The 22,647-nt window shown below is 40.9% G+C and overlaps 1 protein-coding gene across 1 annotated transcript in view; it reads left to right on the top strand.

The window, feature by feature from the left end:
* The first annotated feature begins 749 nt into the window (after nt 1-749).
* The window catches only part of GEMIN8 (gem nuclear organelle associated protein 8), a 35,533-nt gene continuing 13,635 nt past the window's right edge, over nt 750-22,647 (top strand). Inside the window, exons 1-4 of the mRNA XM_058045397.1 lie at nt 750-838; nt 1,606-1,655; nt 5,371-5,410; nt 8,211-8,676. Coding sequence (XP_057901380.1) covers nt 5,408-5,410; nt 8,211-8,676 — 469 coding nt within the window. The 5' untranslated portion in view covers nt 750-838; nt 1,606-1,655; nt 5,371-5,407. The remainder of the gene's footprint in view (nt 839-1,605; nt 1,656-5,370; nt 5,411-8,210; nt 8,677-22,647) is intronic.

Genomic DNA, 22,647 nt, shown 5'->3' with positions numbered 1-22,647 from the left:
GAACAGAAAATTAGATATTAACTATGGAAAATATAATAACCAGAGGATAAAGTATGGCAGGGCCACAGCATCACCACTATAGCGCACACATATTTTGAGTAACGTGTCAGCTTGGTGAGCACTGTGTGTGTGCTCTGGAACTGGAGATGGTGACCAGGGGTCAGGTGGGACAGCAGGAACTCAGAACTTGCTAGAGAAGGGAAATGAAGCTGGTGAAGGGTCTGGAGCACAAGGCCTGTGAGGAGCAGCTGGGGGAGCTGGGGGTGTTTAGTGGGGGTGTTTAGCCTGTTTTCTCCTGTTTAGCCTGGAGAAAAGGAGGCTCAGGGGTGACCTTACCACTCACTACAAGTCCCTGAAACGAGACTATGGTGAGGTCTCTTCTTGGTCTCTCTTCCGGGATTGCAAGTGACAGGACGAGAAGAAATAATGTTAAGCTGTGCCAGCAGAGATTTAGATTGGACATTAAGACAAAGTTTTTCACAAAAGGGGGATTAGACATTGGAATATACTGCCCAGGGAGGTGGCTAAGGAAAGACTGGACGTGGCACTCAGTGCCATGGTTTAGTTTTTCGGTCATAGGTTGAACTGGATGATGTCGCAGATGTTTCCCAAACCAACTGATCGTGTAATTCTGTGGGCCGGCAGCTCCAGGGGCGGCTGTGGGGAGCGGGGCCCCGGCCGCGCCTCCCCACAGCACCACGAGATGGCGCCGCGGGCCCGGGAGCGCCGGCGGAAGCGGCGGGGGAAGCCGCGCTGGGCCCCGCCGGAACGGAGCGAGGGAGCGCTGGAGGAGACCGTGCCCGGCTCTCCGTGCCCGCCGGAGCCCCGCGCTGCCCGGGTGGGTTGCGGGGAAGGCGGTGCCCCCGCGCAGGCTGCGGCCTCCCGCCCGGGAAGGGGACCGGGCTGAGGGCCGTGGCAGCCGGGGCGAAACGGCGGCGGAAGCGGGAAAACGAAGGGCTCAGGAAGGCGATGTGGGAGCCCGGGCGCCTGGAGGGGCCAAGGCCGGGGATTGTGGCCCCAGGCGGTGGTTGTGGTACCGTACGGGCGCGGGGCTTTGGCGTTCGTGTGCAGTTTATCGGCCCGGGGCCTGAGGCGGCGATGAGCGAGCTCGGGCAGAGCGGCGCTCCGTGCGCTGGGGCAGCCGGGGCACAGGGCCGGTGCTCCTGGCAGCCCTTGGTGTAATTGTGTGCCCTGCTAGCACGGGCCGGAGCTGCTCAGCGCTGCTCCAGCCTTTCAGTCACTTACCGGAGTCTGGGCACGAGGTCTGTGAGACCAGGAAATTACTTACTTCAAAAGCCGCACTGGAGAAGTGCCATCCTGTTCCTTGTTTATGACTTAATTGACCAGATGTAGATATAAAACTTAAGCTAACTGGGCTACTGATAATTGTACAGCTTTCACAATTTATTTCTTCCCTCTGATTTTTGGCCAAAATAGCTTTTGGGTTTATGTCCTGAAGCTCAGAGAATAAAGACCCTCTTTTGGGGACCCATAGTGGATTACACTGCCTCAACTTCTGATAGGGGCAAAAGATCTGTAATACATATGCTAAAGTTTGAGGACATTATTTTGCTTTATGCTGATTTGTTTCCCTTCCATTCACAGGAGTTGCTGCTGTTGTTTTAAGGACATTGATGTGAACATCATAGTGATAGGTGGGTGTTCATAGCATTCCTGTTGGGATGAGAAGGGGATGAGAAGGGGCTGTAACTGTATCCTAAGTTCTGGACAAGTCTTGTATTTACAGCCATTGGCAAACCAGAACGCAGGATAAAGTGTTGGGAATTTTTACCCCTTCTCTGGAAGAGAAATAACTTTTGCTGCCAGCTGTCCCAGCAATCACAGGCTTGTGTTTCTTCGTGACTGTAACTAGGGCACTTTGGTATTAAAGTTAACGTCACAGCAATGCGCAGCGTTAATCTGAAGCACAGAATGTCAGACCACTTTTCAGACATTTCCCTCTTCTGGTGGTAATTCTGCATCAGAAATATAAAATGAAATAATGTTCATGGGAGGATGCACGCTATTGATGTTGTTATGTTCACATTTTTTTAGCTAGTATGTACTAAAGTGAGTTCAAAATACACAGCACAAAATTATGTTTGATCCCTTAAATGGTGAAGTTTACTGCCAGGGGATTCATTGGAAACACCTGTTACTCATGGGGGTTTTGGCTTTAAATGCCAAAACCAGTTTTGGGATAAAAAAGTAAAAGTTTCTGAACTACCACTTGCTGAAATCAGGAGAAATGTACCTGGAAAAGTAATTCCTTTATGTTAGCGTCACATTTTACTGAGTAACTCCTACTAACCATTGCCAGAAACAATCCTGAGTTAGGGCAGCTCTGGCCTGACTGAAGACAGTTTTCACAGCAGGGACAAAAGCAGCAGTGGGCAGAGGGGCTGGTCAGCTCTCTGTTGTTAGGGTCATTTCCAATTCAAATGTAGTTGGCTTTTTCATGAAAGTTTTGTAAAAATGTGTTTTGTTGAAACCTGCTGAATTTATTGAAATTCCACCTTCCTTTTATAACATACTGTGTTTTTACCATAGTATCATGCAATAGGTTAGTTAATCTTGTGTCGATGGATATTGTGAATAGTGGAACCCTCACTGGTCTGCACTGGGCTTGGGAGTTGTCCCTGTTTCCTTTATGTGGCCACACTGTATCCAACACACCACTAGTCCCACAGTGGTCCCAGAGTGGGCTTTATAAACCAAGTTATAAACCCCAGTGCATTGAATTTGAGTTTAAGGTATTACAGACATTGTCTCCATTTCTGTTGACTCCAAGGGAGTTAAATGCTGTCACTGCTTTGATGGGATTTATTTATTTTTCTAATGCTCACCTGCCTCAAGCTGGTAAGGGGGACAGATATGTTTTGATGAAAGGGAGTACATCCCTGTTTCATTATCAGTAGAGGAATATTTTAAAACTGAGACAAGAAACCAGAAAAAATGTCCATCATTAATGATCAGTATAAGCAAACAAATCTCTTTCCCATTTTAAATTGTACATTTGGTCATGAGTTTCATATATTCAGTGGCTACATATTTCATTTTTTGAAGTATAAATTATAGAAGTAGAACTATTACATTTATTTTTCTGCTGCTTGTCATGTTTCAAATTTGATGTAGTTTGTTTTGGAAGAGAAATTCAACTGAAAATAAAACAAACTCACTTTTTAATTTCGTTTCCTTGCTTGCAGCATTTTTGTGTTCTGCTTTATATTTGTAGTCTAATGTTTCATAAATAATTTATGAAAATAATTAATGTTTCTATGTTTGGCAAAACAGGTTTTTCATATTTGGTAAACTAATATAGTTGGATGGTTTTGCCAGGGTTTTTCCCCTCCTTCCCTTTCAGAAACATAGGTACATAATTTGTGTTAATAATAAAGTATTAGACTTTACCAATTACTGCTTTAAAAATTATTTACATTGAGATCAATCCTGATTTCTGTTTATTCTGAAACTGTTTAAAAGACATTTTTGTCATGTAGGAATTAGAGTGAACATGAAAATTAAACAAACCTACTTTTCTGTAGTAGAAAATGAAAGAATTGGATATCATGAGCTTAGGTTTTTAAGTATGAGAAAAAGACTTTATGGCAACCTTGACAGTATCCAGATGTATCTGGGAAAGATATATATGGGGAAGAGACAAAAAGTTTATGTGTACATCATGAGAGTGGAGATGAAAGTTCTGAAGAAGGCAGTGGTTATAAATGAGACATTTGAAATGCACAAAGAGGGATGGCACAGCAATCTTCTATCTGTGCATGAGTTTTGGGTGCTAGGTCACTGCAGTGTTTTGCAGTGATCTCAGAGCTGGGTTTCCTTCTTCCTCCAAGCAGGCAGGAGAGAATCCAGCCTGCTTTAGTTGCATTATGCCTGAACCTGCAGCCTTTGCTGGCATGAGTGTTTCCATCAACTGCAGTGGGACTGCTCCTGTGTGTAGAGCTTCTTGCAGACATGGGGTTATGGTGTTACCAGGGGTTTATGGCTTTGAGCTTAGTGTGGCCTTTGGACACATCCAAAAGGACCATCATTTGCTGTTGTAGTTGCTGCATGATTTGCATTTTGTTTGGCCATTCCATTCTCCTTTCATGCAGTACGGCTTGTCTTAAGTGACAAAAAGTTGCACTTTAATGAGTATTGTTAAATATGAGGCAGAACACAACTGTACTGTGTTCATCTGCATTTTGGAAAACCCTGGCTTTATCCTGGTATGAATCTACAGCGGTTTTAAGTGCTGTCTTGGCTATATTCCAGTGTTTCTGGGAACAGCATTTGACCATATCTTAAGAGTAGCAATAGGTAGTTTAGTGTACTCTTATTTCTGTTACCTTTCACTGGCTGTTAAATAAAGTTCAGGCTGAGGGTGAGAATGTCAGGAGAAATATGTGAATGAAGCAGCTAACCTATTAGTGTAATAAAATAATTGTCAGATAAGAGGAGACTGAGAATATTTCTCAGTGATACGTACTGGTAAATAAAGTTCAGGCTGAGGGTGAGAATGTCAGGAGAAATATGTGAATGAAGCAGCTAACCTATTAGTGTAATAAAATAATTGTCAGATAAGAGGAGACTGAGAATATTTCTCAGTGATACGTACTGGTAAACCACCCTGGATATGTTGGTGATTATACATCCTGCCTGGTGGTTATAGAGCTCTTGTTCTCCCTTTCTACCCTCACAACAATTTTTTTCTTTTATTTTTTTTTCCTATCTGGTTGCCCCTCTTCCTTATGCCTTTTCCTCACATTTAAAAATTGTGGTTGCAACTTGAACTGACCTGTGTTTTCTTCATGAGAGGCAGGATCAGATGCTGGATGGAGGGAAAAAAAAAAAGAGAGGCAAAGAGAAAGAAAAGACAGTATGTGGTTTAAAGTCCACCACAGGTTAAACAGAAACCTCACTGCATGAGTGGAATCAGGATGGGTTTAATCATTTTATGGCAATTGCTTTTTTTTATGCAAGTTCCTGTGCAGACACAGCTAAAAAGTGAAAACAATTTGTTTCCTTTAAGTTGATGGTTTTTGTTAGGCATTAATTTGGAGAATAAAGGTTTGAGGAAGCAGGAAAAAAGAGAAGAGCAAGGGGAGAAATGTTCAGTTCCAGCATTTCAGGCTGCATTTTGTAGAAGGCTCTATTTTAACTTTCTCACTGTAGGGGAGAATTTTAAGGAATGGGATTTTTATTGCTGCTAATCAAGATCTATCAGTAAGACTTCAACTTGCCCCAGCAGGGATGGGATACTTAACAGCTATAGGTCATAGTGCTCAAATATAACAAAAATCTATTCAGTGCCTGTGACCACCTTAATACATATATTTTTATGAATTAAAAAGCTACTCTTTTCTTTTCTAGTTCACCTTGATCATCACCTGAACAAACTCCACAAGAGATGGTAAGAGGTCTTCACAGGTTTCTATGGAATAGCTTAGTCACATTTTATATATAACATGCATATAAACACTTTCATTGAACTGTGAGTGCAGACATGTAAAAATTAGATGTAAAAGTCACTAAATTGCTTTGAAAATAGAATTCAGATTACAACAATGAGTGATTTGTCTACTCCTGGGAAGACTCCAGAGAAATAACAGGAGAATAACAGAGGACTCTGATCATTTGCCTTGGATTTATAGCTTTTGTTTCCTTGAGGAAATCTCTTATTTCCATTTATTCCACAGCTGAAAAAGCACAGACACAGAATTAAGTGAGACTAAAAGTGTTCCTTTCCATTTCCACCCAAATGTAAAACATTTCTGTAATTTCTTTTTTAACAGATGTATTTTTAAAATTCAAATGTAAGGAGGTTTTCAAGGGTCGCTTTCAACAAAACAACCCTCACAAAAAGTAGTTGGACAAGCACCAGCATCACAGTTCCATCTGTATGAACTGGCTTTTTGTCTTCCTTTCCCCTAAATTAACAACTGGAGCTAGTCAGCCAGACAAATCAACCAGCTTGATTCCAGAGCTTTCAGTAAAGTCATCAAGTTCCTTTTTAGAAACATTTTATAAGAACTGGAGATAATTTTTGAGCTTTAAAAGAATATATTGTCTTTTTTGCAGATATATAGAATGTAGGAGATACCTGCTTTTGTCAAGCATCATGGTCTTTCAAAACTGGATTTTAAAGTATTTTAATATTTAAGGAAAAAAATAAGCGAAATGTTTTAAAAGTAACTTGTTAATGTATCAAGTTTGATAATAGGACATTCTCATCTGTCTGCTGAAGGATGAGGAGTCAGTATGACATTCTTAAGCAAAGGGAAACAGTAAATAAAGCATTGTTCATCCTAGCTGTTAGGTAGTTGGATGATTAAGGATGAAGAAATTCCATATGGAAGGCAGATGCTTTCCTTCCACCCACTCATCCTGGGAATGCTGCATTTTGGGAGCTCCAAATGCATGGTCTTGGAGCAGTGCAGTGTTAGACCAAGAGGAGAATAGCAGTGAAGTTTCATCTCCATTAATTCTTTCTTTTCAGGAAAGATAAGTTGACTGCACTTTTAAATCACATAGCTGAGGTACACAGCCCTTCACAAACAGGGTGCAGTTTTTGATCAGGAATACCTTAAGGAATGCAAATTTGTGGAGGTTTTCTTCATGTACTCTGTTAGCTGAAGATATTTTGTTTCTGAGAGCACTTAGGAATGACCTAAAAAAGATTGAGCATTGATCTCTTATGGAATAATAGGCTAAATTTTCCAGAAAAAACGGCAGCATGAGAGTTGCAATTTTTATTCCAAACTCACTAGCATTTGCTTTATTGTCTTAGAACCAGAAAGTGAAAACAAGTGTAAGTAAACTAAGTGAACCTCTCTGGATAATGTTAAATGGAAAGTATTTTTTAGGTTTGAGTTTTCTGGTTTTGCCTTGGGATTTCTTTTCACCACAGAATCATTTTTTAAAGGGACCAAATGATGCCAGGGTAGATCAAGAAAACAGACTTAAAGGTTTTTGTCCTGTATGTCTTTAAAAGGAAAAACAAAAGGAGAAGAAACCACCTTAATAAAGGACTGTAAATGTCACATTCATCTCTGAAAACATCAGCTAGTTTTGCCATAGTTTTGAGTGTTTGCCAGAACATGGCTTAATTAAAATTTTCCTATTTAAAGTAGAGGCATTCTGTTTTACTCCAGTAAAGTATTTTCTATGGAAGTTAAGACATGAGGGAAAGGGAGAAAATATTTGCTTTTTAGTTTACTTGATCTAGGCTCTACTGTAGTTTATAGCTTTGTTTTTTTAAGATCCTCTATTCTGCTTTTTGAGGGCAGGATGAGGTGGGAGATGAAGTGACTTGTATGAAGGGAGCTTAAGGCTATAGGGACTGTGGGGCTTTGTAGTTGCTGGTGAAATCTGAACAGCATGAAACTTCTTCAAGAAAAACTAAGATTAGCTGGAAGACAGGAGAAGGTGTGTTACACTATGTTTCTTTGTAGAGAACTGTTTTTCTCTGTACTTTATCAGTGGCACTTTATTGCCTCTTTTCATGTTTTGGTTGGTGATGGATACAAAAGGGAGATTTACTGGCAGCTTGCATTTGGCTAAATACAGTCTCGTTTTTGATTGTGGCCACGGTGGAAATACGAATTATCTGAATTGCTGTTTGACCTTTTCTGAGAAACTTTGGCAGGAAGACGGAGGAAATACATTACTGGAGGAAATATGTTACTGTTAAAATGAATGCATTTGTTTAATGCAGAGGAATCTTAATCTCTTGTGTTTTCTGTCTGTGGAGTTGGAAATTAAGTATAGGATGTAATATCTACACCTTGGAATTACTCAATTCTTAAAACTCATGTGAGTGTCTAAGGAATTGTGGACTATATCCACATGGCATATTTCCTAAAAAAGACTGTTTCTTACTGTAGTAGCATGAGCACTTGGAAAATACCTTCTGGACACTACAACTTCTCTGTTTCCAGTTCTTCAGTGATAGTTGATGCCAAAGGAGTCTCTTGTAGGAGTAATGAGGTGTGGTGCAAGTGCACTGTGCTCACACACGTTGTTTTTCAAACCTCTGTGTTCTATCATAGCTAAAGGATGACTAAAGATTAAAAGGCAGCATTGTGCTTGCATTTAGTTGCTCCCCTCATTTCTCTCTCTCTTATACCTTCTTTTTGGGGGGAAGCATGATTGCTGTGGTGTGTGTTTGATTGTCTGTGTTCTTTCCCTCTCCCTGTGTGCTCTGGCCGCAGGAGGACACGGAGCCGTGGTACTCTCACAAGGTGTACGCCAGGTACTGGAGGCACTATGACTCAGCCATGCGCTGGATGCACAGGCACCAGAAAGCCTACAGGAGAGCCATGGAGTCCTTGTACTGCCTGCCATGGCATCCCTGGCATCCTGCTGCAGCCTCTCCGGGCAGCCACTACTCAGATTGGCACGGGAATGACCTCCCACATATCCAACACTATTCTTCCAGCTACAGACCAGATGTCAGAGCTCCGTGTCATGGGGGAGCTCAGCAGTACACAGGTGCCTACCAGGAGAGGGAGGATGCCGATGAGGACTCCGAAATGGAAGAGGATACTGAAATGGACTCTGAAATGGAGGAAGACTCTGAGTCTGAAGGAGAGATAGAATATGACTTGAGTAACATGGAGATCACAGAGGAGCTTCGTCAGTTTTTTGCAGAGACAGAGAGGCACCGGGAAGAGCTGCGTAAGTCCGTGCTTGTTCTGTGTTTATTGGAATTATTACCCATATAAACAGATGGGACGTGCCTAGGCTTGTCTGGCTTTTGCTGCTTGACCAAGGGGGCAGCTGTGGTGGTTTCACCCCAGAGACACCTTTGGCTGGCTGGATGCTGCAGCTGGGTGCTTGGGACAAGTCCAGGCATGCAGGAGCTCAGGTTTACCTCTGGTGGAGAAGCTTTAAGGTGAGGTGAAGGAAAGGAGTCGGGTTCTGCTGGAGGGTTTCGATCCAGAGCTTTATTCCTGGCCCACAGGCCTCTGAATCCCATAACAGCTGTAACAGAACATCCCGAACCACGTGGTTGTTGTTCCTTTTAACCCCGGGGAGAGGGAAGGGGTAGGGATCCCACCAACCAGGTATGGGGGGAAGTCTCAGAGGACAAATGACGCCTGGATGGTCCAATGTCCCCCAGGGCTGAAAGGCATCTTTTGAACTCTGTCAATCACTCTGGAATGCCAGGACTGACAGACAGCACTCAGCAGGGGGCAGGGGAGGGGGAGGGAGAGGTGTTTGGCAGACCTGGGGCAGGAACCGGGATACGGCAGACAAGCTGTGGCATCTCACTGCAATATGTGTTTTGTGGTGTTTGGTGGCCATAACATTGAGTGCTGGGTGGCTTCAACATTTACAGGTTGTGTAAGAATTCACAGAAACAGGCACTGCAAGTGAGGAAGTCAGCTGACTGAAATAGGCAGAACTGATGGGTACACTTAAGTACCACTCATTAGAAGTAAGTGTCAGAAAATGTTTGGAAGTTTTTGGTGAGAGAGAAAAAAAATTATGACTGCAAAGAGGAAAATAATATTTTTGTCCAGAAGACAGTAATTTATCTTTAGTGCTGAGGAAAAAAGCTCCAGAATGTTTATGTGAATCTAGTTAATGTGCTGTATGTCTGAGGGGGGAACCCACAGGAAGTGCTTGAATACATCACTGAACCCTAGAGTAACCCTCAATGTATTTTATAACATGGAGCAGCCATTTTGTTTGTTATTTTTTGGCTAACCTGGCAGTAAAATTTCATTACCCTTTTCTCCTCCCCCTGCATCCTCTTCATTCTGTACTATACCACAAGTTTCTCTTTGTTGAGCATCTTGATCTGGACCCAAGTCCTTTGGTAGGGAATGTAAGTCTTAAGATTTTTCTCAGGTCTTGATCCTCAGAGGTATTGGTCATCTTTGTTTCTGTGAAATCCTTAAAAGAATAAAGGATTATTCTGTACTTTATTGATACTTTACTCATATGCAGATGTTGCAGAAAAAATTATCTGTTTTAAGAAAGCAGAATAATAAAAATAACTTTTCTCACATGACTCCAGTAGAAAATGTGTAATGAATGTTTATTAGAGCTTTTTCTGCTTCTCTGAAAGAGAAAACTTTCTAAAATGTATAATAAAGGCAATGATTGAAAGGGAAATAAAAAGTATTTTAAGTTCTTTGATCAGCAGGTATCAGAGGGTGAGCTGATAACTCAGCTTAACTTTACACTTCTCATCAATGTGATGCACAGTTGATCTAGTTAGCAAAGTGAGTTAAGGAATTCTGTGGTAGTGCCTGATATGAATCCCTTTCTCATTGTGCTTTTGCAGAATCAGCATGGTGTTCTCTGTTGAAATGTTCCTTTGATGAGATACATGGTGCTTTAAGACACTGGGCTACTTCTGGGAATGCAGAACATTTTCTTTGGATTTTTTTTTACCAGTATGATTAGTGGTATTTAAAGGTATGTGAGTGATTAAAGGTGTTATCCTGAAAACTGGGAAATCAGGGCTTAGAGATGTTCTCCTGTATGACCTTGGTGTAGCTATTTAGTCTCTTCCTGACCCCTCACTGGCTGTGCTTGCTAAAAATATGATTTGTTCTTTATGATGAGCAGGTGAATTGGGAAGAAGTTTGTGACTCAGAATACAGATTTTACTTTTGTTCCTTTCACCACAGCAGTACTCAGAGCCTTTTGGAATGATTTGGTCTCTGCTCTGTGCTGTGTAGTAACCTAGTTCTGGATGAGTGCAGCTCCATGTGCTTCAGTGGCACTGCTGCAGGTCTTCATGCAAGTTCAAGCAGGCTCTGGTCTTTCACTACTGTAGCTTCCCTGATAAAGTGAGGATAGTGCTGAGTAAGCATCATAATTCCTCAGAGCAGAAAAGAGTAAACAAGTACTTGACTTACATTAAATTTAAAAGTGACATAGAAATCTAGGGTGAATGGTGCTTTCTAAATGCTAATTTTGTGAGTAATTGAAAACACAGTATTATCTTGTTTGTGGTGCATCTTTTCTTCTATGGTGAGGGAAAATGAAAATAGAAGAAATGTTTTATTCTGTTAAAGTTTCTCAAAAGAAGAAACATAAGCAGCAGGAGGAGGGGAAAATCATTGTTTCTCTAATGGTTTGGAAATGAGCTGGTATGGAGACCATGTTGAAGGCAGTAGTACTTGACTTTAAGAGGTAGTTTTATTAATTTTCCTGATTGCTGTTTATGAACAAAATTAAATTTAGAGGTTCATTAAGCTGTGATCCATAATGATGCTATATCATGTTATATCTTTCATAACGTTTAACAGTTGACATTCTGTATTGGTGCTTGAGAAGATTGAGATAATGCATCTGCAAAAGAAACCCTCAGTTACTTGAGCATTTTCTCTCTAATGGCTTTTCCTTTTAATCCCAAACTGCATGTCCTTAGGAGCAGATTTATAGAGAAACTTGGGTAGCATTAACCTCAGTAATGCCTGAAATTTACACCTCCACTTCTGAGAGAGACGTTTGTAAGGGTGAGGCAAGAGTTTCACATAGCATTGAAAGCAAATGAGATTGTTTGGGTGTGCCACGGTAGAATACCAATAGGGACCTTGACAATCAGTTAAAGTAAAAGCCGGTCGTTATGGGACATTAAGGGAAGGCTGCGTCTCATGTGTTCTTCCTCTGGCATCAGTAAGGGGCTCCGGGTGGAATTCACAGCCTCTGACCCCTGCACCTTGATATTCATTCGTCTGAGAGAAGACACACACAGCTTGCTCTTCTTCTAAAGGCAGAGTTTGCAAGAGATGGATACGCACTTACGGGCAGCTTAATGAGCTGGGAGTCACAAGGGAGCAGAGCATAAAAGGGGCAAATAGGAACGGGAATTTGGCTCTTAGGGAAGGGGATACCCATCTCTGTGAAGTACGACCTCCATTAGTTTGGTGATTTTCTACCTGTCCAAGTTAGGAAATACTACACAGCATTAATGCATCTATTTTGGACACGTGTAGTGAATCCTGATTTTTCATGTGAGATACAGCTGGTTCTCACACCTGATCCACAGATGTCTCTTAGGCATGTAGAAGGATAATCAAATAGATTAAAAGGAGTCCTACCTGATATCAGTCTCTTCACCTGATCTAGAGCCTACTGGACATAAATGATCACATAAATGACATCAGAGGATAAGATCTTGCAAATTTTAACTGTGAAAGACTTAAATAGGCCTGAGGTAGGTGGGAATGAGGTGATTCAGTCTTGGAGGTCTTTTCCAACCTTAACGATTCTGTGGCTCTGTGAAAGGCATTTGAGCCTAGATGGTGGCATACAAACCTTAATGCTAATTGCAAAGAGAAAAGCTCTACAGATATGAAAGATGTTGTGTCAGAGTAGCCAAAGAAGAAAGCTTAAGTTTTATTTCATTTCTTTGTAGCAGCCACAAACTTGAAGAACAAGCGGATTTCTAACCTCTGTAGGATTTTTGGCTTTGTTGTCTCAGTGGGCATTTGCAGTGATTGGCTGACTTGCAAAGTAAGGGCTTTGAAACTGGCAAACTTGCTGCATTATTTAACACTTCTGCAATCACGCAGTTCACAGCCAGCCTCTTTTAAACCAATCTCTTTTTTTGTCTTTGAAGTCACATCAATTTCTTACTAGTTTTTGTATTTGTATCAGGTATTGTAGTCAATTGCATGTTCCTGGAATGGTGAGAAGTAATTATGAGTAAATTTTGGCTGAGGCTGTATGAACTCAGACATACTAATACACTACCAACTTATCTCATGTTTTAGATAAATGGCATTTGGTTAAGACCTTTATAGATAGTTTTAATTCCTCTACATTTGTTTCTTGATATGCAATCATAATTATATAGTGATTCTCTTTTTTAGAGGGTTTTCTTGTCAGGCTAGTCTGTTGTTCTGGTTCTTCATTGTAGCTGGTGATCCAAACCTACTCTGCCTCTTGGGCATGTTTATGGTTGCATTTAAGTTTTCCCTCTGGCAGTTGAAAAGCATGAAGTTGTTCTGCTGGGTTACCATACCTGTCAGACCTAGGTATGGCAGCAGATTCTTCAGGCATCCTAGATGTAAAGGATAGAATGCAGTAAGTTGCCTTTTTACATTTGCAAGAATTAAAAGGGCAAAAATCAAGAAAGGAATATTCACAGCCCTAACAGTTCTGTAAATTGTCTAATTGCACGTATTTATTAGACTTTTAAATTTAGCCTTTGAAACTTGTAGTTTGTCCTTATACAATTTTTCCCTGTTTCCTTTTGCATATAACAGAAAATCACTGCTAAAATTGAGTGAGTACAGCATTGCAAGTACATTGAGAACCATTCTGTAGTAGTTAACAGGACGCAGACAGAATCCTTTATTTAAAAGCAAAGAAAAGCAAGGGAAAGTACCATCATGTCAGTTCATTACCGAAGGATAATAGTCTATCATTTGTTAATGCTCTAGCTAGTTTTTTCCATCAAAGCCTCTGTTCCTATTGCCCACACATAGCCTCCAGCTTTTCCCAAAAATAATGTCTGAACTTAAATTCTTTTTATGCTAGATGGAAAATATTTTTTTTAGAAATGAACGGAAATGGTGAATGAAGATGTTTGTTTCAAAACTGCAATCTGCAGACTTTTCCTCTCAGGTTTTTTTTTTCTCTGAAAGATGGTAGTTGCCACTGTCTCTTCTGTGAAGAGGAAGTAATGGAATTTTCCATGTTTTGTAACTTGCTTGAATTGTACCAGATCCATGAAGCTTTTGGTTTTGTTTAAAGCTTGCATGCCTCTAGGAAAATAGACTTTGATTCAGGGGTTTTGCCACCATGTTTTCCTTCTTTCCTTCATTTTTGGTAATTGCTTTTCCCTGCTTTTTATCTGCCTTTTTCATCATAAGACTGTAGCTCAAATTCTTGGAACTACAGACTCCCCACTGTTTCTTTTTCTTTCTTCTTCACTACCCTAAACTGTCCAAGCAGTATGGATGGTGAATTTATAAATATCTGCTCAACTTCCCTGCCTTTAACAGCCCTTGTTGACAAACTTTTTGACAAACCAAAAAAGGCTTGTTTGGCATGAACTTCAGCCACAGTCTGTAGAGGCTGAGATGCTGAAGTTTCTGAGAAATGCCTGTGAAATAAAAGTGCTCTCTGCAATATGTGTGGGTGCTTGAGAGATGCTTTTGAAACATGTTGTTTTGTGAACTGAAAAAGAAATGTGAAAGTTACTCTTGTACCACATCTCTGATCCTCATGACTGAACCTTTTGCTGTGTAGCAGCAGAATCTTAAGTGCACACACTGTGTCCAGCAGAGGCTGTTATTCATTACCAGAAGGCAACAATTGAGAAAATGCCCCTTACCAGAGAAACAAGGAAAAGTGCCCCAATTTTCACTGCTTTAATATTGAAAACTAATCTCTACTTGCAAAATTAGAGAGTCTGAAGAGCAAGAGTTGTGCAGAGTTTTAGATATGTTTCATGACAGACAAGGTTCTCTTTATACAAAGCATATTAATTTGTAAAATATTGTCAAGAAAATGTCCTTGGATCCTATGGTAAAGACAGAATTTGAGCTTAAGATAATGTGTATCTTTGTTCTGTGAAACCTATGGCTTGCTGCTGCTGGAAGTAATGGAAGAGAGACATTGGAAAGCTCAAGGTACTGCTGAGGAAACTGAGCTGTGTGTGCTCTGGACAGTTGCAGAGGAGTTGATACATGTACCTAGAAATTATATATAAAGTCTTTCCTATGTGTATGTGCCTCAGGCTGAGTCTGTTTGACAGTGTTGGCAACTCCTGAAAGTACACCAGAGCAAGGCCAGGCTTCTTGTTTTCTGCTAAGGAATGCTGCAGGCTTCAACTCCTAGGTGGCATCTGGGCCTTCTGTGGACCCAGCTCCCATGGGTGCAACCAGGACAGCTGGGTGGAGCTGGCACATGGAATGCCAGTTCCCTGGGACCTGGAATGCCAGTTCCCTGTCTGCCAGTGGCTGTACTGATCTTAGTTTATCTAAGCATGCTGTGGAGTGCTGCTATTTGAGTTACAGCAGGTTTATAGCTGGGAGTGTGGGAAAAGAAGCTCATGTGATTCAGTGTGACTTTAGTGTAGATGTTGCTTTAAGAGGAATGCCAAGATGTTGAACATCTCTACTTCCTCTTAAATTTGATGGATATGAAGAATGCTGTCTTAATATGAGCATACATATTAAACCTCAGAAACCTGTGTTTGAAGTTTTCATCCTTTATTTGTCTGCCTGATGTGTTCTTGTTATTGTAGTGAGACAGTACATACACTAGGGGGCTTGTTGAGAAGTTCAGCTTATTCATCTTTATAAGAGGTTTTGAGGACCTCAGCAGGAAGAAAGCAAAAGCCTCAAATGCTAGAATACTGAACAATCTGATCTAAGTGTTCTTTATAGACTTTTTGCTTAACAGTTAACTTAGATGTCATCCCTGTGACCAAAATGCATCTCATTGACAGCACCTTTGCTGAACAAACACAGAGTTTAAGCAACTCTTTCTCCCAGGAAGCTCTTATCCCTAAGTTATTCTTAACTCAGTAAGAGAAGTCTGGTAATCTTGTACTGTTGCTTCCCTGGTAAATCAGTAATGCAGTAAAATTCCTTCTGACTGGATTTGCCTTGAGCATACATGAATAAAAACAGGAGAGACAGGTCATTGCTCCTCTCAGCAGCTTTGTTCCTCACAATCTGAGATCTATTTGATACCTGGTTTTGGTAGTTAATTGGTTACAGAAGGATCCCTGGTCAGTACCTTTCTCTGATGGATCAGCCACTGGAACTTTCTCTTTACAAAGAAAATAGATGTGGTGATTCAGTTTTAGATCATGCAGAGTGTCAGCGCCTGTTTTGTGTCCATCAGGCTTCCAAGGATTGAAGGTACTGCTGTGACACGCTTGGGCTCTGCAAAGTTTTGGCAAAGAACTCACAGGTGGGCCCCCGGGCTGAGGCCACATGGGCAGCAAGGAATCTTTCCCCAGTCTTGTTCCTTTCAGAATTCTGTTATAGAAGATTGCTTCATATGGGAACAGTTTGGTGTGGGAAGATGCAGACAGTCAGACTGCTTACAGTCAGAACTGGTGCTGGTAATTTTTTGAAGGCAGGTTTGCCTGCTTGGTTATTCCATTAGCATCTGCAGCTGCTCTGAGTGGCTCCTCTAGTCTCCTCTTCATTCTTTGTCCTTGCAGGGAAGGCTGTTAAAGCAGCTGCAGCTGCTGTGGAAAAGAGCAGGTGAGACCATGCTGACAGACACAGCTTTAGGGAAAAATGGCATAAAAGCATCTCTGTGCTAATCACTCAGCTTGGGCAGTCTGTTTTCACAGTTGATGCACTTTTCCCTTTTCCCTAAAATTCCTTGATTACTGGTTCCATCTGGGTGCCACATGCAGCATTTCTGGATCTCTAAATGATCCTAGGGAAGAGCTGTGTCTCTGCTGATAAATCTGAATTCATCTGCCTTTAGTGTGACACTTTCAACCTTGTAAGTGGCCAGTGACATTGTGGATTATGAAGTATTTTCTAACACAAGCTATTTTGGTATCTACTGGGGGAGCTTTTTTTTAGAAAGAATGTTTAAAGTTTCAGGGTATCCAGCACTGGAGTAATAGTGAAAAGCAAATGCCGGAGAGCAAGGTAGAAATGGATGTAATGATGATGTCTTCTTTCTACACTCATGATGTGCAAAATCTGCTCAGAAGCTGCAGCAGAGCATGGCAGCAAAATACCTTGGGTGTGACACATTTTAGGTCTCTCTGTTATAAAGCAGATCCCCTGTACAGACAGATTTGCTTGGAAACAGGTTATTTACCCTGGCTAATTTTAGTGGGGTGTTGTTAGTGCCAAGACTTCAGAGGCACCATTTGCTTTTCAGCATCTCTCACTGTGCCTCACTTTTATCAGAAGCATCCAGATGGAGTTCACATCCTTTGTCATTAGGGAAAGGTGGGTGCTGGCATGGCAGTTCAGAGACTTCCATGTGCCTGGGTCTTTTCAAAACTCATTTCCTTGGATGCTAAAAATTAAGTGAGAGAGGCAGGCAGAGTTTGTTAGGCCACCCATCTCAGACTTGGGTGGCCTGTACAGACTTCTATCACAGCCTTGGGTGTGCCGGTTGTGACTAGATCCACAAAAGCTTTCAATGTAGGTAGAATTCAGAAACAAATATCCCAAGTCTTTGTCTTCCACATGCCTGCCAGGAAGAAAAAAGCTAGTCATTTATACCCAATGGATGATGCATCTTGAACCCTGAGCATACAAGGGAACATTGTCCTTCTTGTCTTTTCCAGTGACAGGGGTGAGCACCTGTGCCACTATGTGATGTCATCTGCTGTGAAGCTCATTCCAAAGAATCTAGAACACCTCATGCTCTAGGAATTTGTGTCCATTTCCTGTGTATTTAGACCTTTAGCACAGGGGTGATAGCACTTCCCTGTTGCTCAGAAAAATAGAGAAGGTTGGTATAGCATCATACTGAGAAACACTTGTGCTGGAACCTATGAAGTACCCAGCAATCCAGCTGTTCATCAGTGATAGAATTATTACAATTGTTGCTGACCTCCAAAGTACCCAAAGCTGTTTATGTGACTATTGAAATTTCCCACAGTATTTCAAGGACACATGTCTGAATTTGTCAGATCACTGCTCTGGTACACTGAAATCATGGAGATAAAGTTAAAAAGTGAAGGCTAAATACTGAATGGATGTTTTTACTGAAATAATTAACATGGGTGTTACACCATTGAGTGTTATCATTCACATTTAGCTGGATAAGAATCTCCTGGGTTTCATTTCATTTGTAGTTGCTGTAGTGATTGTTGCTCTAAAAGTCAGCTCTGTGTTCACAGAAGTTGTAGAAAGGAATGTAGGTCTCCAAAGAGCGTGCTGGGCCTCAGTTTTTCTGTGGTTGTTCAAATGCTGAAACAAATGCTGCTGTTCTCACTTTGTATGAGCCTTGCAGAATACCTTGATTTCTAGAAGGTCTGCAGTTTGTGATGTGGTTGCTGAACAGAGTGTTGGCAGAATCACTCTAAAATTCATCAGTTGTCATTTCCTTGGGATTTTTGGCCACTGGTAAATGTAGAAGTGTCCAGACTGTGAAGATTGCATCACGTACAACATGCTGATGGAGGAGGTGTGGAGGTGGTAGATTGCAGAGCAGCTGGCTGGCTTTGGAGAAGCATCTGCATTTTTCTGATCTCTCCATTTCTCACTAGTTGATGCTGGGGATGTGAAGACATTTGCATTCTCTGCTTTTGCATCCTTCCCTTGGCATTAGGTACTGACCTCAGTCATGAGCAGGCTGTCAGACTGGGGCTTTTAGACTGGTGGCTCTGCTTGTGTAAAGTCTTCATCAAGTCACTGAAATACTTAATGTAGGAATTATCCCCTTGAAGTGACAGAGAGGAGACAGAAAGCTCCCAAGTGCTAAGTACAACTTAACTTTCTGACAAGTGGGATGCCGGCTGTCTCTCTTAAAGAAGAGTGCTCAGGTTTGTGCTCCAGCACCAAATCCTAGAACTGCTTTTGAAGTCAAACATTCCCATTTTGTGGAAGGTACAATGGATGCACATCTGCAGGTTTCTTCTGGCATATGTCCCCAATGTTTTTTGTTGTGTTTTTAATACTGGGCATAGGAGTCACCATCATGGATTCAAGTATATTTCATTAATTTACTAGAGTGCTGAAGTGAGCAATGAGAAATTCAGAAGGTCAGAGGTAAACTTATATTTCCAAAGTTACTCTTCAACCCTTCCAAAAACTGTAATATGTTTCACCAACTCCTGTAGTTTGACCCTTTTTCCAGATATATCTTTCCAAATGCTTGGTCAGGCAGCACACATAGTTTACTAACAGCATGGAGAAAATGTGTATTTACTTCCTGAAATTAATTTTCTCTGGATTAGACCTTGTTATTTAATTCTGCATGTCTGTGGTAATACTGAATTTTGGACCTGCCAGTTCACTGAAAGGTCAATTCATAGCCTTGACTATACTTCCTCCCAGAAAATCAGCCACAAACATGGCTGCAGGTTGTTCTCCAAAATGTTTTTCAAGTGTTTTTGATAAAGATGCTCTCTCATATCGAGCAATAAACCAGACTTGAATTCAGCATTGTGGTGTGTCTGGAGTCAAGAAAGAAATTTCAGTGTGAAGTTCAGATGTGTGAGTTTGATCTAGAAGACTGACACAGGCTATTTCCTTTCTTTTTTTCCTGCAAGTACCAAACTCAGTATTATTTAGCTGTCTAGCAGCTTAGTGCATTGTGAAACATGTTCTTCCAAGAGCATGTGTTTAATTTCCATTCAGGGCACACATTAAAAACTATTGTGAAACTCATGTTTCTTCTGTGTTTTGGTTTGCTTTTAAAGTAGTGCTTTTAAATTTTAACATTTCCTTGTTCAGTCTCCTCAGACTGTGCCATAAATGTATGTGAAGACATAGTTATATATAGATTTAGGTAATCCTTCTGTTTACTCCAGCAGTGTTGTCTTTGTCTGGTGTCAGCATTGTTGCCATCAGTGACAGATTGGAGTTGTTTTGGGGGATGGGAGTGCAGAGTCAGCTGGTCTGTGTTTAATCTTATTGAAGTAGACTTGATCCTTACTAGAGGCAGCTGCCAGTGCCTGATCCTGTTCTAATTTCTTAGCAGTTGTCGTTCAGCAACTTGCTATCAGTTTGATTGTGTCAGATGGCACCAGGGCACAGACACCTTGGTGCCTCTGGTGTGCTGCAGACCCCTGACTGCACAGGGCTCTCCTCTGAGTTTTCTTGTCTTCATCAACAAATCCCTGATTGTGAATCACATTTAGTGCAACCAAATTCTAGAGCAGGCTTTCACTTGAGATTCCATTGACTCGGTGATTGTTTCATATTCATGAGGTTTAATTGTTTCAGTGCGTTTTCTGGTTGGACTAAAAATACTCCTTTTTAGGGGTTTTATTGTGGAAAGTAGTAGAAGAAAATAAAGGTGATTTGATGTTTAGCTGGGCAGTAACCAGTGTAGCCTAGTGCTAATGTAAACATGGGCATGAAGGCTTTTATTGTTTCTGTGTAGGATCCTTGGCAGTTTGTTTTGGAGACCACAGAACAATCCTTGGTTTTTAATCTTATTTCTAAAATAAAAATCGGCTTCTTTATTCTCCAGTTAGCTGTATAACTTTGTGCCAGTTGCTTAACCCAAATAACAAAATAATAAGAGATAATTAATTCTTTAAAGTATTAGATTAATTTTACAGATTATTTACAGTGAGGCATGTGGTTAATTAACTTGAGAGTGACACATACCATTAAGTACCAAACCTGAAAGTGGAGCACCTTAGTTCTAATCTTAGTTCCTTGGTTTCTATTCATTTTTATTTCAAAGGTAATTTTTCTCCATTTTCTGTCTTGGTAAGTAGTTTTGCCCTGTTTCTACAGAGCTGTCCTCTTCAAGCTGTGTAGAAAAATTGGATTACAGTGAAAGAAGGTATTGGAGTGTGTCAGATGTGCAGAATCTGCTTGCTGTCTGTTTAGACAGCCTGTTGCAACTGTGTCTGAGGCAGTGCACTCTCTTACCTGAGACTATTTCCTGCTCTTAGCAATAGGTTTCAGTTGGGCTGTGCTTCAGTAAACACCTCTTGGTGCCAAAGCCAGGCTAAGCAATTCTTCTTCCTAGACATTTGCTCCTGCTCTGGTGTTTCCAGGGCACTGAACTGTTCTAGAACTAAATATAATGTGTTGAAGTTTTGTTTGTTTGGGGGGGTTGTTTGTTTTTTGTAGGATTCTTTGTGTTGCCCCTTAGACAATTGTAGCATGAGGGACCTGGGAGCTGGAGCACGCAGCTAAGGGGGAGGAGCAGAAATTGCATAAGTTGGTTTTGTAGCTGAGGAAGGAAAAATGTCCATGGAACCATGGTTTCAAGCTGCCACAGGCTTGCCAAGGAATCACATCTGCTCTTACTTCAAAGCCTGTTAGGGAACGTTTTCCTTTTTCTTGAGAATATTGTATTGCTTGTAGATATATGTGATGAAATAGTCCATTTCTTTTAACTCATTCTTTCCTCAACTAGCAAATGGAAATTTTGTCAGTGTAGATATTTGGGGTTTTAATATCCTCAGGATTTTTGGTAGTTCTTTTTCATGATTGTCATGACTGGTAACTGAAAGCTTAACATTGCAGGCAATAACTCCCACCAAAAGTAAATTTTATTCTGAATTAGTGTTTTCCAGTCAGCTACAGCATTTGATTTTTCTGTATTGGTGAGAATGCTTGTATAGTGAGATAGGGCCTAGCTGTCCTTGAAGATCAGACTTCTCCTAAAAAAGGGAAGGTGAAAGTTATGTGGTGTCAGAGGGAATTCCTTTGTCACATCTTTTGAAGTATCTTTTAAATTTAAGAAGTTTCAAAAGAAGTCTATTTTCCCCAAGCCAGCTTACAGCTAGAACAAGGCTGTACATTCTGCTATAAAATCATCATTCTCTTTCAGTACGTTTCCACAATTTCAGTAAGTTACTTAGTGTTCCATTGTAACCTGCCAGCAAGCAGGACCATGCTGGTTTTAGCTACCAGGAATATTTTATCTTTACAGATGTGGGGGTAAGTCACAATTGTTTGTATCTTGTAGACTCCCACTGATGGAAACTTGTTCTGCAAAACTGCTCTTGATAAAGAGTAGTACTTGAGATTCCAGCCCTGTGGAAATCCAGAGCTCTGCAGAAATTAAACTCCTTGAATATCCTGTGTACAAATCCTGATTTAAATCCCTGTTTTGGTGGAATTCCTTGAGGCAAAGATTTTGATTTTTCCCATGTTACACCCAGTTCATGCAAGTATGGGTACAATAAAATGATCTGATTCTATCACATCAAAAAACTCTTATGTAGGTTTATGGTGAAGGTATTTATCTTTTCTAGGAAGATGAAGAAGCTGGCATTTTGCATGGAGAAACCTGTGTGGGCAGAACACTTAGCACAGCAGATAGGCTCGTGGGAAGTGGCATTCAAAGAGAGAACTAGGAGTTTCTAATCAGTAGAAATGGGTAGTGGTTTTAACTGTTAGTGTGGGCCGCTCAAGATCAGCTCAGGTAGCATTTAAGATGAAAAGCTCACTAAGAGCACACACAGCAGTAGCAGAAAATAATTAATCATTTCAAATAAGCAGACAACTATGTGAACACACAGTCTGAAATCATGGAAAATTAAAAACACACCAAGACTGGAGAAGGTGCAATATTTCCTTGAAAAATAATGTGCTAGCTAAGCAAGCAACTGAAAGTCAGTGGTGGCATTTAGCACTTGGGAGGAGCAAGCCCTTGGTCTCTTGCACACCTACCATTGTGTGAGGCAGCACATGGCAGCCTGCTGAGTGTGGGCACCTACAGACCTGTGGGGGGAAGAATGTCTGTTAAGAAACGTTGTCAGATGGAACTATTATCACTGGCTGCAGTGAGCTGAGTGTTGGATGTATAAATACCAAGAGCTAAAAATGGTACAAGAAACCACACAATGCTGGGTATGAATCTTTCATTTAAAATCTGACATAGATAATTACCCTGCCTACTTCTGTCTCCTTTTAATGTTGCAAAGTCTCTCCATGGAGACTTCTTCCTAAATAAGGAAATTTATTTGGGTTTTGGTTTTGAAGTTGTTTCTTTTCCTTGGTTTATTTAGCTGGGTTTTTTGTTTTTTGTTTTTCTTTTAATAAGAAG

Source organism: Melospiza georgiana, chromosome 2 (assembly GCF_028018845.1).
Source record: "Melospiza georgiana isolate bMelGeo1 chromosome 2, bMelGeo1.pri, whole genome shotgun sequence".
NCBI classification, from domain to species: Eukaryota; Metazoa; Chordata; class Aves; order Passeriformes; family Passerellidae; genus Melospiza; species Melospiza georgiana.
This window is presented reverse-complemented; position numbering and strand designations above follow the sequence as displayed.